This window comes from Trichechus manatus, unplaced genomic scaffold (genome assembly GCF_000243295.1).
Source record: "Trichechus manatus latirostris isolate Lorelei unplaced genomic scaffold, TriManLat1.0 scaffold00061, whole genome shotgun sequence".
In the NCBI taxonomy this organism is placed as follows: domain Eukaryota; kingdom Metazoa; phylum Chordata; class Mammalia; order Sirenia; family Trichechidae; genus Trichechus; species Trichechus manatus.
In genome coordinates, this window is record NW_004443997.1 from 2250402 (window position 1) to 2268023 (window position 17622).

Here is a 17622-nt window from a genome sequence, read left to right on the forward strand (position 1 = left end):
TATCCTTTCTTTTTCCTTCTTTCAGATGTGTGGCCAGAAAGTTCTTGTATTTGTGGATTCGAAGGACTTTTGGAAGAGTATTCCCCTCTAAAGCCAGGTAGTATTAGCTCAGAATACCAAATTTCTGATGAGTTTGTTGCAGGTTTTTTGATTTTTTTTTTTTTTTAATATCAAATAATCTTTATTATGGCACGTATTACATTCCTTCCCTGTCCTTCCCCAGCTCCCAGCAGGCAGGAATAGTACCTAATTATGTAGTAGATAATTTAAACCAAAACCAAACCCATTGCCATCGAGTTGATTCCAACTCATAGCAATCCTATAGGACACAGTAGAGTTGCCCTGTAGGGTTTCCAAGGCTACAGTCTTTACGGAAGGAGACTGCCACATCTTTCTCCTGCAGAGTGGCTGATGGATTCAAACCACCGACCTTTTGGTTAGCAGCCGAGCACTTAACCACTGCGCCACCAGGGCTCCTTAGTAGATCACTTAGTACATCATCAGTCACTGAATGAATGTATGAAGGAATCATACTTAAGTAAACCAGGACAGCTAAGATCCTCTCTGGGGAATAAAGTGTTTGTCCAGAAGAAATAAATGAACTCTTTCAGGGCACTGGTGAGACTGACAGATTGACTTGATTTAGGCAGAATCTGGGGAAAAAGTTGCCATTGACTGGGAGAGTGAAATGGTCTTGAAGAGAAAGTTCAGATCCTCTGCCATAGCTTCACTTCTATAGATGCTGCTGCCCACTCTGCTGTTCAGTTGAGACCACTTCAGCTGCAGTGCAGAAGAGTGGACTGCAAGAGGAAGTCACAGCTGTCAGGGAAGCCTGTCAGAGACAGGTGCAGTTGTCCAGAGGAGAGGTGAAAGCAGTGGAGATGGAGAGAAGGGGCCAGGTGTAAAGTATATTTCAGAGGTAGAATTGACAGCCATTGAGAACGCAGTTATTTTTTTAAACTGAAATGTTGTGAGTCCTCTACCTCTCCCCTCTCACTCTCCTTTGCCTCTTTTCCTGTTACTAGAACCTTTTCTGTTTCATTTTCTGATAGTATGGCTTTCCTGACCTGGGGCATCTCTCAAGCCTTGTTGATTAGCAAGCAAATTTGGCTTGCGTGTCTTCTGAAATCTTTGTGAGGGGCTCTGCTGTTTGCCATCTCCTCTCTGGGGACCTCTAACGGTGAAGCTCCTGTTGTGTTACCAGCCCATCCCTGCTGTGGCTCTTAGGCAGAATTCACCTCTCTGGTTTTCCTCCTTCTCCTGGATCTTAACCTTGTCCTTTTTCGCTGCCTTAACATCTATCCAATGCCTTCAGATCATTTTTTTCCCCTATATTTTGTCCTGTTATTCTTGTTCTCTGTGGGAGAGTTGATCTGAATTGCCTAGTTTGCCATTATTGGAAATATCTTGTTTTTATTTTATTCAATTTAGTATTTTATTTATGTTCTCCTCTGTTAGCTTTATACTTTTTTTTTTTAGTGACTGCCCTAAAGAATATAATATGTATCTGTAACTTACAGAGTCTATTGTTAATTGCCTCTTCTCAGTCAAGGCTAGGTCCTTAGAACACTTTAACTCTGCCTGTCCCCGCCCACCACTTATATGCTATTGTTGTAATGTATTTTAATTCTGTGTGTATTTAAAAATTTATAAAACATTATTATTCTAGTTTTTATAACCAATGTTCACTTAGATTTATTCACATACCTTCTCTGTGGCTCTATTTGCTTCCTGCATCATTTTCCTTTTTCTGTAGAACATCCCTGAGTATTTCCTCTAGGGTAGATCTGCTGGTGATGAATTCTCTCAGTTTTCATTTGTCTAAAAGTGTTTTTATTTTCACTTTCATTTTTGGAGGCTATTTTCACTGGGTGTAGAAGTCTGGTTGCCAGTTTTCCCCCAGCACTTTGAAGGTACTACATTGTCTTATGGCTTCCATTTGTAAGCTGTTAGTATCGTTGTTACTTTTTTGAAGATTCATTGTTTGTCTTAGTTTTCAGAAGTTTTAATATGATATGCCTAGGTATGGATTTATTTTCTTAAAGTCTTTTACCTCATTTTGAAATAGTAGGCTACGAATCTGTTCTATTTTGTGGGCACATCTTTCTGATGTGCTTTCATTGTCTGTAAGCATGTTATTTTGCTCCCTCTTTTGTTTTTAAGAGTGATATAAGTATATTTAACCTTTACACATAAATCTAGTTTGAAGAAGGTATTAGTAAATGAGTACACATTTATCTAGATCTTTAAAAACTTGTACGAAACATAGAATACATGTATTGAAATTAGATTTCCTGGGCAGTACTAGAAAACTATATGGCCAAATAATATTTACAGAGAGGGTGGAAGCTACAAAATGAGAATGATAGGTATGCTGGATAGGATGATCAATTAAGCAGCCTTCAGATAGGATTTACATGAGAAGGCCAATGCTCTCTTTTCTATATTTTAGTCCCTTACACTTGTTCTTTAATCCATCATATCCTGCTATTCTAGCAAATAATACAATTAAAAACTATTCCCCAAGTGTGCAATAAAATGTGTAATAGTTGCGTATAGTTACTGGTTTAATAAAACATAATCCAAATAGCTAATCAAATACTACTGTTCAAAATTTATAGGAAGAAGACTTCTTAAAAAGAACAAAAGATTATCTCTTCCAACTTTGGGCCGATTTAAATGATTTTCAGTACGGCTAAACTGAATGTTGGGCTTACTTTGGTTAAATCTGGCTGACCAGACTTCCAAAAATAAGATTATATGGATGGAGCACAAGGGTCAGTTGGTACCTTTCCTCAGTTGAATAATGCTTCCCTCTTATTGAGAAGACTCGTTAGGAAAGGACCCATCATCCATGCATTCACATAAAATCACCCTCCCAGAACGTTCTCCAGCCACCCTACCTCACCCCCACATTAAAAATTGTAAATTAGTTGTGCTTTTGTGGCTTTTTCACTGGAGACCATAAATTTAAGCTGACTTATTCAATGTGAGGGTCACAATGAGAGAACATAGATCTTTCTTATTCTTGTGAACTGTGATCTTTCCTTTTAAAGCTTCCCCTGCTTTAACTGAAAATGGCTTTTCCAGTAGAAATATTGTTTGTTTCAGTGTGTTTTAGTACTCTAGGGACCCACAGAGAACATAACCCTGTCTCAAAACATATATCAAGTAACCAGCGGTTGCTATGCACATGGGTGGCTTTGTGATTTTCAGGGTAGAATCTGAAGAAAATTCTAAGTCTGAGATAGATGTTTGGCATCTTCTTTTTTCATACAATAACTTTGTCTAAGGACTTGAATACTTTAAATACTCAAATACTTTTCTATTGCTCATTTTTATGTGAAATCAGTTTTAGAATGAGACAAGATTCAATTAAACTTTCCTAATTTTACAGAGTTCCCTCATCTGTTGTTTTTCGTGTAGCATTCAAAAATTTGGCAACTTTCTCTATGAAATAATTCTGGTTCTGTTCCCCTACCACACTTGATCTGGGTTTTCTGTTTCCTTTGTCTCTATTGTCATTATCTCGCTCAATTTTTATTCTACTCCCAGCAGTTTCTCCTTAGTATGAGGCTCTGTCCTAGAAGGGAGCCCTGGTAGGCCAGTTTTGAGACTCCATAGTTGCTGAACTGCTCAACCACTTTAATTTTAATGTGAGCTGTGGTATTGAAGAGGCTAGAACTACCTCCCAGCTTTAGCTGTTGGGCCATCGAGTTGATTCCGATTCATGGCAACCCTATAGGACAGAGCAGAACTGCCCCATAGGGTTTCCAAGGAGCGGCTGGTGGTTTCGAACTGCTGACCTTTTGGTTAGCAGCCAAGCTCTTAACCACTGTGCCACCAGGGCTCTTTCCAGGGAACCCTTACTAGCTATTTTGGGGTTCTCTTGTTCTCAGATGTCATTCCATTGTTCCTTCTTCCTCCTGCACAAATGCTAATCCATGCATATCTTATGACTGTGGGTGGCTTGTCCTCACCTGCTAGGGTTTTGTATTCATGGGAAATACCGTACCATCTGCTTTTGTTGTAATTTGTACATAGGTTTTTCATTTTTCTATGCAGGTGCTGTCTGTATATCCTGGGGATTCAGAGATTGAAAAACTATGTTGCAGCTATTATCTTCCCCCAAATCACTTTCCTACTTAATTTTATTTAATGTATATTTAACCCATATTTGACTGAGAACCTGTTTTGAAGTAATACCTATTTACATTGAGTACTTTGGGAATGCTGATTGTATTACTTAGAAATGCATTTGACTCTAAGTAAGAGAAAGTCTGACAGTGACCTAAATAACTGGGATTTGCTTTTTCTCACAAGCAGCCTGGAAGTTGACAGTGACTGGTATTGGTTCAGTTGTTCAGTGATGCCATCAAAGACTCAGGCTTTTTGTGTTTTTCTGGTTCACTGTTCTTTAGGTCCTTTGTCCTCTGAGGTGCCAGATGACTGTTCTAGCTTCTGGCAGGGAGTGAAAGGGATGGTGCCAGCTTGATCTTCCCCTAAATCAGAAAAATGAAACTTTCCTAGAAGCCCCGGCTTGCTTTCTGCTTCTGTCGTGTTGGCAGAATGATGTCCTTGGCCACCATTAGCTACAGGGGAGATTGGGAAAGAAACCTTTCCAGCTTCTGTGGTAGAAGGAAGCAGGGCTTTGGGACTAGGTATGGGGTTACCCAGTGGACGACGTCTACGACACTGCTTTAAAAATTTTGCATTTAAAATTTATTTTAAATTTTTTGCTTTTGGGTAGTAGCAGGGTGTAGAAGAAAGAGCACTGGATTGGAATTTAAGAGACTCAAGTTTTGGTCCCAACCCTGTCCCTAGCTAATTGTTTGATCTGGTAATTACGTCTCTGGGCTCCCTGAGCCTCAATTTCTCAGACTGTAAAAGGAGATTGAGAATATTTGTTCTTTAAGCACTCACCAAAATTAGAATGCTGATACTGTGTTTCCATTGACTTAGAAACTTGGGAAGGGCTGATTGTTTTCAAATTCAGTCTTTTTTTAAATAAACCAAGTGGGTTATTTGTTTATTACTTTGGAGAAGGATTGGCATATTGATCTTTGCTTTTTTGTTGGGGGGGGTCTTTTTCCATATTGAATTATTTATTTCTCACTTTTTAGGAGTGCTAGAGGGAAAATATCATACCAGAAATCTCCCTGAATATCCCTGTGAATATCTTTATTAGCTAGTGGTTTTGTAAAAAAAAAAAAAAAAAAAATTGTTGTAGTAAAATATATACAACATAAAATTTACCATTTTTAAGTGGCATTAAGTACACAGTGTTCTGCAGCCATCACTACTATTTGTTTCCAAAGCTTTTTCATTACCGAAGTAGAAATTCTGTACTCATTAAGCAATAACTCCCCATCCTTCCCTTCCCCCCATCCCTAGTAACCACTAATCTACTTTCTGTCTCTAGGCAGTTGACTATTCTAGACATTTCCTATAAATGTAGTGTTTGTCGTTTTGTGTCTGGCTTATTTCACTTAGCATAATGTTTTCAAAGTTTATCCATGTAGTAGCAAGTGTCAGAACTTCATTCCTTTTTAATGTTGAATAATATTCCATTGTATATATATACCACGTTTTGTTAATCCATTCTTCTGTTGATGGACACTTGGATTGTTTCTACCTTTTGTGAGTAATGCTGCAGTGAACATTGGTATACAAGTATCTGTCTGAGTCTCTGCTTTCTTGGCCAGTGTTTTTAAACTTCAAGTGGGTAAGGAGGAGGGACACATTAGTAATCTCCAGAACCATGAAAAGAAATTCAAAGTGATCGACAAGACCAGAGTTCTTGAGTCATCAATGATCTTGACAGTGTGTTGTTAGTTTCAACACTCTTTTGTCACTGCTGTTCTGTTTTCTTTCTTATTAACCTCCCCCTACTCCCTTTATTTTCTTCTACCTATCTTTTGCTGTTATAACTCCCTGGTCAGATTTCTGTGAAACTAGCACATTATAATCCTGTTAAGTACTAGGAATATCTTTAGGCATTTATTTATTTTATAACTTTCAATCTTCCATGTAGATGAGAAATAAGCTGCTGCTTTTTACTAATTAAAAATATTTTTTAGTCTGGTGAATGAAAGAAATTGAGAATTAATAATGCTCAATTCACTTATGGTTCTTGAAAAGTCAGATTTTTATTTTACTTTAATATCTTTAATTGGTGTTGTGGATTGAATTGTGTTCCCAAAAAATGAGTGTTGTAAATCCTAACGCCTGTTTCTGTGGCTATAATCCCATTTGGGAATGGGTTTTCTTTGCTATGTTAAGAGGCCACATCAGCGTAGGATGTGTTTTAAACCTATCACCTTTGAGACATAAAAAGAGCAGATTAGGACAAGCAAGGAAGCAGAGATGGGGAAGATAGATGCCAAACCATGTGAAGATCACAAAGGAACCAAGGAACAAGGACCTTCCACCAGAGCCAACAAAGAGAGAGAGCCTTCCCCTAGAGCTGGCACCCTGAATTTGGACTTCTAGCCTCTTAAACCATCAGAAAATAAATTTCTGTTTGTAAACCCACCTACTTATGGTATTTCTGTTATAGCAGCACTAGATAACTAAAACAATTGTAAAATCTGTAGTGTAAATTAAAAAAAAATTTAATTTTAGTTAAAAATATATAACACAAAACTTGTCACTCTAAACACTTCTAAGTGTACAATTCAGTGGCATTGTTTTACATTCACAGTGTTGTGCCACCATCTACCTCCAGAAGATTTTCGTGTGTGTTTTAAAATTTTTATTGTAGTGAAATATATGTAACAAAATATTTCAACCATTTTATGTGTACAATTCAGTGACATTAATTACATTCAACATATGTTGTGCAACAAAGGAACCCTGGTGGTGCAGTGGTTAAGCGCTTGGCTGCTAACCAAATGATTGGCTGTTCGAACCCATCAGCAGCTCCATGGGAGGAAAGACCTGGCAATCTGTTCCTGTAAAGATTACAGACTAGGTGACCTATCAGGTAGTTCTGTTCTGTCCTATAGAGTCATACGAGTTGGAAAAATCAGCTAGATGGTACACAACAACAACAGTAGTTGTGCAACAATCACCACTATCCTTTTCCAAGTTTTTTCATTGCCCGTAACAAAAACTCGGTATCCCTTAGCAATACTCCTGCCCGCTCCCCTCCACTAACCTCTTCCCACCCGCCCCTGGTAACCACTGATGAACTTTGGTCTTTATGCATTTGCCTATTCTGGATATTTCATAGAAGTGGGATCATAATTGTCCTTTTGTGTCTGACATTTCACTCAGTGTGTTTTCAAGGTTCACCCGTGTTGTAGCATGGATCAGAACGTCATTTCTCTTTTTGATTGAATAATATTCCATTGTATGGATAACGTGTTGTTTATCTATTTATAGGTTAATAGACATTTGGGTTGTTTTCACCTTTTGGCTATTGTGAATTATGCTGCTCTGAACATTGGTGTACAATTATCTTTTAGTCCACCTACAAAGCTTTTTCATCACCCTAAATAGAAACTCAGTATCCATTAAGCAATAGCTCACCATTTCTCCCTCTCCCAGCTGCTTTTTAAACATCAGTCTACTTTTGTCTCTGTTCATTTGCGTAGAGACTGCATATAAATGAGACAATATTTGTCATTTTACGTTTGATTTATTTCAGTTATCACAATGTTGTAAAGGTTCATATGTGTCATAGCATGTATCCAAACTTCATTTCTCTTTATGGCTGAATATTGTTCCCTGTGTATATAGTAATTGGAGTCCCTGGGTGGTATAAACAATTAAGCCCTCAACTACTAGCTGAAAAGCTGGCAGTTCAAACTTACCCAGAGGTGGCTCAGAAGACATACCTGGTGCTCTGCTTCTGAAAGGTCACACCCTGGAAAACTCAATGGAGCACAGTTCTGCTCTGCACACGTGGGGTCTCCATGAGTCAGAATCAACTCAACGGCAGCTAATAACAGCAATTATAGTGATTATTGATAAGGAAAGACATCTGCCATTTTGCTATTTGTTTTCTATGTGTCTTAAACCTTTTTTGTCCCTCATTTCCTCCCATATTACCTTCTTTTGTGTTTATTTAATTTTTTGTAGTGAACCATTTTGATGCTCTTCTCACTTGTGTAAATTTTTAAGATATTTTCCTTGTGGTTATCCTGAGTATTACACTTAACATCCTAAATTTTTAACAGTCTAGTTTGAATCAATACCAGCTTAACTTCAGTAGCATACAGTTCTGTTCCTATACAACTCCAGCCCTCCCCCCGTCTTTATACATTGTGTGCCCAATAACATAAATTTATATTTTTTAAAATACATTAGTCTTTCGTATCATGTGGGACATAACAAACAGAGTTGCAAATCAAAGCTGGCCATTGTATTTATCCATGAAATTACCTTTACTGGAGATCTTTATTTCTTTATACAGCTTTGAGTTACTATCTTATGTCCTTTCTGTCAACCTAAAAGGACTCCATTTAGCATGACTACCTCCCTTTTTTGTAGGGAAGGTCTGGTGGTAATGAACTCCCTCAGCTTTTGTTTCTCTGGAAATGTCTTAATTCCACCCTCATTTTTTTAAGGACAGTTTTGCCAGCTACATAATTCTTGGTTTACAGTTTTTTTCTTTCTTTAAATATGTCATCCCACTGCCTCTTGGCCTCCATGGTTTCTAAGGAGAAATCAACATTTAATGATATTGAGATCCCTTGTGTGTTATGATTTGCTTTTCGCATGCTGCTTTCAAGATTTTCTCTTTCTGTTTGTTTTTTGATAGTTTGATTATAAAGTGTTTCAGTGTTGCTCTCTCTGGGTTTTTCCTGCTTGAATTTTTTTAGCTTCTTGGATGTGTAGATTGATGTCTTTTGCCAAGTTTGGGAAATTTTCGGCCATTATTTCTTCATATGTTCTTTCTGCCCCTTTCTCTATCTTTTCTCCCTGTCTTAGTTATGTAGTCCTTCTATAACAGAAATGCCACAAGTAGATGGCTTTAACAAAGAGAGATTTCTTCTTTCACAGTCTAGGAGGCTAGAAGTCTAAATTCAGGGTGCCAGCTCCAGGGGAAGGCTTCCTCTCTCTGTTAACTCTGGAGGAAGGTCCTTGTCATCAGTCTCCACCTAGTCTAGGAGCTTCTCAGCTCCTCCAAAGGACGCACTCTGCTCCTGGCACTACTTTCTTGGGGGTATGAAGTCCCTCTCCTCTCTCCTCGCTTCTCTTTTTGTATATTTCAAAAGAGATTGACTCAAGATGCAGCCTAATCATGTAGATTGAGTCCTGCCTTATTAACATAACCGCCTTATTAACATCATAAAGGTTAGGATTTACAACACATAGGATAGTCACATCAGATCACAAAATGGTGGACAACCACACAATATTGGGAATCATGGCCTAGCCAAGTTGACACACATTTTTGGGGTACATAATTCAATTCATAACACTCCCTTTGGGATTCCCATAATGTGTATGTTGACGCACTTGATGGCGTTTCACAAGTCCCTTAGTCTCTGTTCATTTTTGTTTTACTTTTTTCTTTCTGTTTCTCAGGCTACATCATTTCAATTGTCTTACCTTCAAGTTTGCTGATTCCTCTGCCAGCTCAAATATGCTGTTGAGCCCCTCTAGTGAATTTTTCATTTTGGTTATTGTACTTTTTGGCTCCAGAATTTCTACTTGGTTCCTTTTTACAATTTCTCTTTACTGATGTTCTCATTTTGTTCATAGATTGTTTACCTGATTTCCTTTAGTTCTGTGGGTTTTCTTTTAGCTCTTTGAGCATATTTAAGACAATTATTTTAAAGTCCTTATCTAGCAAGTCCAGTGTTTTGGCTTTCTCAGGGATGGTTTCTATCATTTTATTTTGTTCCTTTGAATGGGCCATCCTTCCCTGTTTCTCTGTATGCTTTGTGATTTTTTTTTTTTTGAACATGACATTTGAGTAATATAATGTGGTAACTCTGGAAATCAGATTCTCTTCCTTCCTCAGGGCTTGTTGACTTCTCTCTCTCTGTCTCTTTTAATTGTTGAAGGTTCTAATAGTCCATTGGTTTAGAGACTTTTCCAAACTGTTTTTGCAAAGACCAGGTTACTTGACATGTGTGTTCACTAAAGTCTCAATAAAAATAAAAAACACCTCTTCAGTCTTTGAAGATCAGCTCTGTGCTGGGGCACTTCATCAACACTTCACCAGGCTTACGCTCTGGTGCAAATTTTTATCAACCTCATTTCTAGTGTAAGTAGCTCTGAGACTTTGACTTGAGGAAGTTAAATATATCTATTTTTGACCTGTTTTGGTATTATCAAATAATGAGTCACACTTTTTCTATGAAAGGCAATGGCAGTATGAAACTGTGATTTTGGAATAAATGTCAGCTCCAGTGTTATCATGGACATCTCTCTGATCTTTTTCTCATTGCCCTAGATTTTACTGTGAGCAGAGAGTACTACAGAAGGTCTTCAGAGAATGGAAAGAAGAATGGTGGATTTCCCATCGAGAGTGGAAACTCTGTGTTCGGGCTGACTGTCACTACAGGTCAGATCTCATGTTATATTACTTTAATTTTACTGTAGACGATATCAAATAATTCCTTGTTGTCGTGTTTCTATAGGAGCCCTGGTGGCGCAATGGTTAAGCACTCGTCTGCTAACCAAAAAGTCAGTGGTTCGAACCCACCAGCCACTCTGTGGGAGAAAGATGTGACAGTCTACTTCCAAAAAGATTTACAGCCTTGGAAGCCCTATGGGGCAGTTCTACTCTATCCTAGTGTTGCTATGAGTTGGAATCAACTCAACAGCAATGGGTTTTTTCTTGGTTTGTCATGTTTCTTGTCAAAAAGCAAAGTTTTGAATCATTTCTTGTCTTGCTTCAAATCCTTTTTTGAATAAGCACAATCAAAGTCCTAAATTAAACCTGTGTATGCGTGTCACACACACACACACACACACACACACACACACACACACACACACACACACACACACACACACACACACACACACACACACACAGAAACACCTCTCAATTCAGGTAACCATTTTGTGTTGATTATGCTAATGATTTGAATGGGATTTTCTTACTAATTCTCATTTTTATATAATTTCTAATTTTGAGAGTATTCTGTTTTTTAAATAATAAATTGTTTTAATTTATGTTGACTGTGGAAGAAAATATATGACCAACGTATTTCATTAAGGAAACAGAAAAATCCCCTGGTCTTTGACATTTGTGTTGCCAAGGATAAGTGGAGAAAAAAGTCAAAATTAGGAATTATATCAAATACATGTTTTTAGGCCTCTTTTTATTTTTCTTTTACTTACATTCATTTACTTAATATCTGTACTTAATTGACTTAATATCTTATACATTGTGTCTTTAAAATGGTATTAACTCTCATTTATAGCTACTTCTCTATTTAGGTTGACTTTGGGGCAGAAATTTTGGGTATTTCAGATAAAGTATAGAAGTATTGTTGTTGATATTAGTTAGCTTCTGTTGAGTTGACCCCCAACTCATGGTGATCACATGTACAACGGAACAAACTACACCATCCCCATGAATGGTTGCATATTGGGCCGCTGTGATTCATAGGACTTTCATTGGCTGATTTTTTAGAAGTAGATCACCAGGTCTTTCTTCGTCTGTCTTAGTTTGGAAGCTCTGCTGAAACCTGTTCAGCATCATAACAACATGCAAACCTCCACTGACAAGACAGATGGTGACTGTGCATGAGGTGCATTGGCCAGGAATCGAACCTGGGTCCTGCATGGAAGGCAAGAATTCTACCACTGAACCAGTACTACCCTCATAGAAGCATTAGATAGTTCTGGAAAGCTGATAGAGTATGAAATTAAGTCTTAGGAAGTGGGGTACTGAAAATATGCAGTGAAGGTCTTAATGTGTATGGTGTATGTACCAGGAAGGAGAAGGAAAATAAAGTTTTAGAAAGTGTCTTTGACCATGTTCCAGCACAAAGGAGAAGTAAGATGATGTGAATGACTAGGGTGATTAAGGTGTTATTCCAAATGTCATGGCTTTGTGGATGCTGAAGGTGAAGTTATTCTTAGAGAAGTGGAACCTTTTCTTTCTCAGTGACACTTTGAGATGTGGAGAATGGCTGTCAAGGAGAATAAGTTTCACCATGATTGTAGGAAATGGAATTTTAACTTAGGGTGCTGAAATGACTTTTTCATGTTAGAAGCTTCCATGTTAATTTCTCCTACGTGCAGAACTGACTTGTTGTGTTGGATTATAAGTTGTTTTGTTGTTTTGTTTGAAAGACACACCCTTTGCTTTTGGCTCCTCAGATATTACTTGTACAGTCTGATGTTCCAGACCTGGAAGACTTACGTGCATCAGCAGCAGGAGATGAGGAACAAGTACATGAGAGCCAAGGATTATGGTGAGAAAAGGAGGTACCCCTCTAGAGAAGATGCCCAAATGTACTTTTGCAGAAGCCCTTGAGAGGGACAAGCACATTGTTTCTTAGAGAGAATAACTCTAGACCTAAGGGAAGATTTGTTTAGTTCCTTTTCATATTTTCCAGAATGCGTGACTCTCTGAGTGGGGACTCCTGTGTGGTCACATCTCTATGGTTTTCTCTCTATGGCATGGTGCTGGCACTTAAAGCTCGTCAATCCATGATTTACATGAACTGTCTGTTCCTACCCTGGGGGCTCAGCGAGCTGGTCAGGTTTCTCCCTTGGCACCTGGTGCTGCCATTTATCTTTTTTTTTTTTTTTTTTTAACATTTTATTGTGCTGTAGGTAAAAGTTTACAGAGCAAATTAGTTTCTCGTTTAAAAATTTCTACACAACCCATCCAAACTACCTGAGGGACGGAATTTCTGTGCTGAGGACTGCGGGGACCATGGTCTCAGGGAACATCTAGCTCAATTGACATAACATAGTTTATAAAGAAAATGTTCTACATTCTACTTTGGTGTGTAGGGTCTGGGGTCTTAAAAGCCTTTGAGTGGCCGTCTAAGGTACTTCACTGGTCTCACCCCTTTGGGAGCAAGGGAGAATGAAGAAAACTAAAGATACAAGGGAAAGATTAGTCCAAAGGACTAATGGACCACATCTACCACAGCTTCCACCAGACTGAGTCCAATACTACTAGATGGTGCCCGGCTACCATTACTGACTGCTCTGACAGGGATCACAATAGAGGGTCCCGGACAGAGCTGGAGAAAAATGTAGAACAAAATTCTAACTCACAAAAAGATACCAGACTTACTAGCCTAACAGAGACTGGAAAAATCCGGAGAGTATGGCTCCTGGATCCCCTTTTAGCTTAGTAATGAAGTCACTCCTGAGGTTCACCCTTCAGCCAAAGATTAAACAGGCCCATAAAACAAAAGAAGACTAAAGGGGCATGCCAGCCCAGGGGCAAGGACTAGAAGGCAGGAGGGGGCAGTAAAGCTGGTAATAGGGAACCCAAGGTCGAGAAGGGAGAGTGTTGACACGTCGTGGGGTTGGTAACCAATGTCTCAAAACAACATGTGTATTAATTGTTTAATGAGAAGCTAGTTTGTTCTGTAAACCTTCATCTAAAGAACAATTTAAAAAATAATACATAAATTGTTAAGTGACATTGGTTGCAATCCCTGTAATGTGTGAACACTCTCCCCCTTTCCATCCTGTGTTCCCTGTTTCCATTCATCTGGTTTTCCTGCCCCTTTCTGCCTTCTCATCTTTGTTTTTGGGCAGGTGTTGCATTGCCATTTATCTTGCTATCATGTGGCAAATTGAAGTGAGACTCTGGAGCATTGCTACAGTGCTCACTTCTAAGCTGTTTTTCCCAGGGTGCCCCTCAGTAATCCTGTAGCCAGTTTCTCTGTGGTCTTTTCTCTGGTCAGTGTCTGGTTTCTCTGTGAGTTAAGCCAGAAGCCTGTGTGGGGAGTCGAAGGGAAAAAGTATCAAGTTTTGAAATGATAATGCAGCCTGCATTAGCAGCTGCCTTGTAGACATTCCACATGAATGTCCTGCAGGCGCCTCAAACACTGCAGGTCACAAATACAGCTTGTCAGCTTCCCAGCTATTTAGACCTGCTCTTCCTCCTGCTTTTCTTATCTAAGTGAGAAACCTTATTTAGGAATAGCTTGTCCATTCCTCGTGCCTCATATCATGCAGTTATCTAAGATGGCCCTCTGAAGTATTACTTGCAGGCATCTTTTTTTTAGTTCCACTGCCACGGCCTGAGGTTAATATTCATCTTTTCCCCAGGATGTTATAAGTATCTCTTTAATTGATTTCCCTGCATTTATTTTCTCTGTCTTCTCCTTGTACACATAGCTGTAAGAGTGAGAAGCCATAGATAAAATCATCTCTCTCCTTTGCATAAAAATTCTTTTGACTCCTCTTTAGTTACAGAATGACATCAACACTCTTTGGTATGGCATAAAAGGTCTTCACCTCTTCCCCCACCATGCCCTCCCACACACCCTACGCCCTAGACCCTGGCCACATTGCATGTGAATTTCCATATCTTTGCATCTGCAGTTCCTCTTTCAGGCCCATTTTAAATGTCATCTTTTTTTATGTAGCTTTTCCTGATCTCCAGCACAGTGGGCACTTCCTTCTCCTTTCTGTGTTCCTGAAGCTCTTACCCACACCTTTTAGTTATAGTACCAGACAAATTGTTTCCATAATTAGCTGATAACTAACTTTTTTATGTTGTTTAGTTTTAAATTTACATACAGTAAAATTCAGTGCTTTTGGTGTACAGTGCTGTGAGTTTTGACAAATGGCATAGAGTTATGTAACCACCACCACGATAAAGAGAGAACAATTCTGTGACACCCCAAAAGAATTCCCTTGTGTTAACCTTCTGTTGCACCCTCCCTTCATACTTCACCCCAGGTAACCACTAATCTGTTATCGGTCCCTATAGTTTTGCCTTTTCTAGAATGTCATATAAATGGGATCATACAGTGTAGCCTAGCCTTTTGACTCTGTTTTCTTAGCATAATGCGTTTGAGATTTATCCAATTTGCTGATATTCCTTTTTTATTGCTGAGTAGCATTTCATTGTATTGATATAGTACCACAGTGCGTTTATCCATTTACTGGTTGAAGGACATCTGGGTTGTTTCCAGTTTTAGACAATTGTGAATAATGCTGCTATAAATGTTTGTATGCAGGTTTCTGGGTGAACATTTCTCTTGGGTAGATTATCTAGGAGTGGGATTGCTGGATCACATAGTAGGTATATGTTTAACTGTATAAGAAACTGCCAAATTGTTTTCCAGCTTGGCTGTACCACTTTGCATTCCCACCAGCAATTTATGAGAGTTCCGCTTGCTCTGCATCCTCACTAGCACTGGGTATTACCATTAAAAAGAAAAAAAAAATTTTTTTTTTTTTTAGTAAGTTTAATAATAAATATGTAAAGGTATCTCATTGTGGTTTAAATTTGCGTTTCTCTAATGATTAATGATGTTGAATATTTTCTTATGCTTATTTCTCTGATGACATGTCTGTTCAAGATATTTGTCCTTTTAAAAGTTGGGTTATTCTTTTTGTTGAATTTTAAGTCTTTTAATATATTCTGATTGTAAGTCTTTTGTCAGATTTGCAAATATTTTCTCCCGATCTGTGGCTTGTCTTTTCATTCTCTAAACAGTGTCTTTTGCAAAGCAAGTTTTTAAATTTGATGAAGTCCAGTTTATCAGTTTCTTCTGTTATGGTTTGTGTTTTTGATGTTTTTGAGATTGACCAGTTCCAACAACTCCATGAGCCAGCAGCCTTCCACCTGACCTACTACATGTGAGTCAGAAGCCTCCAGCCTGACACCTGACTCTGTCTAACCCAAGGTCACAAAGATTTTCTCCTGTATTTTCTTCTAAAAGTTCTGTAGTTTTACATATTGATCTTTATAGGCTGCAAAGTCAGTGTTAAGCTTGTTTATTAATGCTAGGAGCTTTTTTTGTAGATTCCATGTGATTCTATGTAGACAGTCAAGGTGTGTGTGAATAGTGACAGCTTTATTTCTTACTTTCCAAATTCTTTTTATTGTTTTATTGCATTATCTAGGGCTTCTAGTATGATATTAAATAGGAGTCGTGAGAGTGAACATCCTTCTCTTGTTACTGATCTTAGGGGATATAATGGTTAATGTTATGTGTCAACTTGGCTAGGCCATGATTTTCAGTGGTTTTGCAGATATTATATAATCATCCTCCATTTTGTGATCTGATGTGAGCAGCCAGTCAGTTGAAAGGGGAGTTTCCTTGGGGTGTGGCCTGCATTCATTATATATGGATGTTCTGGCAAAGCTCTCTCTCTATCCTGCATCTGACTCGTTATCCTCTGACTTCCGGTTCTTGGGATGTGAGCCAGCAGCCTGCTGCCTGACCACGAATTTTGAGATTTGCCAGTTCCAGGAACCCCATGAGCCAGCAACCTTCCACCTGACCTACCGTTTTTAGGTTCATTAGCCCCTGCAACCATGTGAGTCAGGAGAAGCCTCCAGCCTGATACTTGACCCATGGATTTGGGACTTGCCAGTCTCACAATTGTATAAGCCAGTCCCTCGAAATAAATCTCTCTCTCTATTTATATATACACTTCATTGGTTTTGCTGTCCTAGAGAACCCAGCCTTAGACATTTGGTACTGAGAATGGTTGTAGAGGAACAAAATCATAAAAATGAGTTTTCTGAATTGATTCTCAAGTCTGGCTAGTCTTAAAGGCGCTGATGACTCTGCCTCCAGTAGTAAGGAGGGCACTACTAATCCATGGCGTGAGGTGGCAATAGAAATACGCAGACTGTCACTACCATTGGATCAAACATTTGTGAGAGACAAGGCTCTGGGTGATTGCATGTTTGATTTAAAAAAAAAAAAAAAACTGAACCCATTGCTATTGAGTCGTTTCAGACTCATAGCGACCCTGTAGGACAGAGTAGAACTTCCTGGTAGGGTTTCCAAGGCTGTAATCTTTATGGAAGCCAACTGCCATATCTTTCTCCCACAGAGTGGCTGCTGGCTTTGAACTGCTGACCATTTGGTTAGCAGCTGAGCACTTAACCACTGCACCACCAGGGATGCTTGCATATTTGGTACTTTTCTGCAATTTTGTCAGAATGAGAAGTATAAGGAAGCCAAATGATTGATCCTGCTTTCGCTAGGCAAAGTGGTAAAAGAAAGGGATGAACTTGGTGCTTCAGAGTCACAATTCAAGTGCCACATACAAGACTGAAAGTTGCCACTTGTGCCCTAAAAGAAACCTTTATTTCTTGTAGTAACAGGACTGATATTGTTGAAACCCAAACCCAGAATCTTATCATAAGAGTGGCTGAATTACTATGCCAGTTGAATTCTCAACCTCGAATTGTATCAGAACTAAAAATGAGGGCATTAATTGGGAAGAAATGGGAACCTGAAATGTGAGATGGGGACATATGGGCAGATAATCAGGAAGCTTGGGACATTAAGCCCCTAAATTCTGTTGAATCACTCCTGTCAACAGAACAGCCATCATACTCTCATCTGAAGAGGTTATTCCATCTTTGTTTGCTAAGCTACCCTCCCCAATAAGACTATTATCCCTTCTACCCCTGTCTGATGAGATTAACACAACTGTGTCCGAATAGTCTTTGTCTGAGATATCACCTAGGGTGGTACCTGGGGC

General features: G+C 38.8%; 1 protein-coding gene across 1 annotated transcript in view; it reads left to right on the top strand.

Moving 5' to 3' along the window:
* The window catches only part of SFI1 (SFI1 centrin binding protein), a 124318-nt gene that overhangs the window by 32747 nt on the left and 73949 nt on the right, over positions 1-17622 (top strand). Inside the window, exons 4-6 of the mRNA XM_023733708.1 lie at positions 26-97; positions 10412-10522; positions 12295-12389. Coding sequence (XP_023589476.1) covers positions 26-97; positions 10412-10522; positions 12295-12389 — 278 coding nt within the window. The remainder of the gene's footprint in view (positions 1-25; positions 98-10411; positions 10523-12294; positions 12390-17622) is intronic.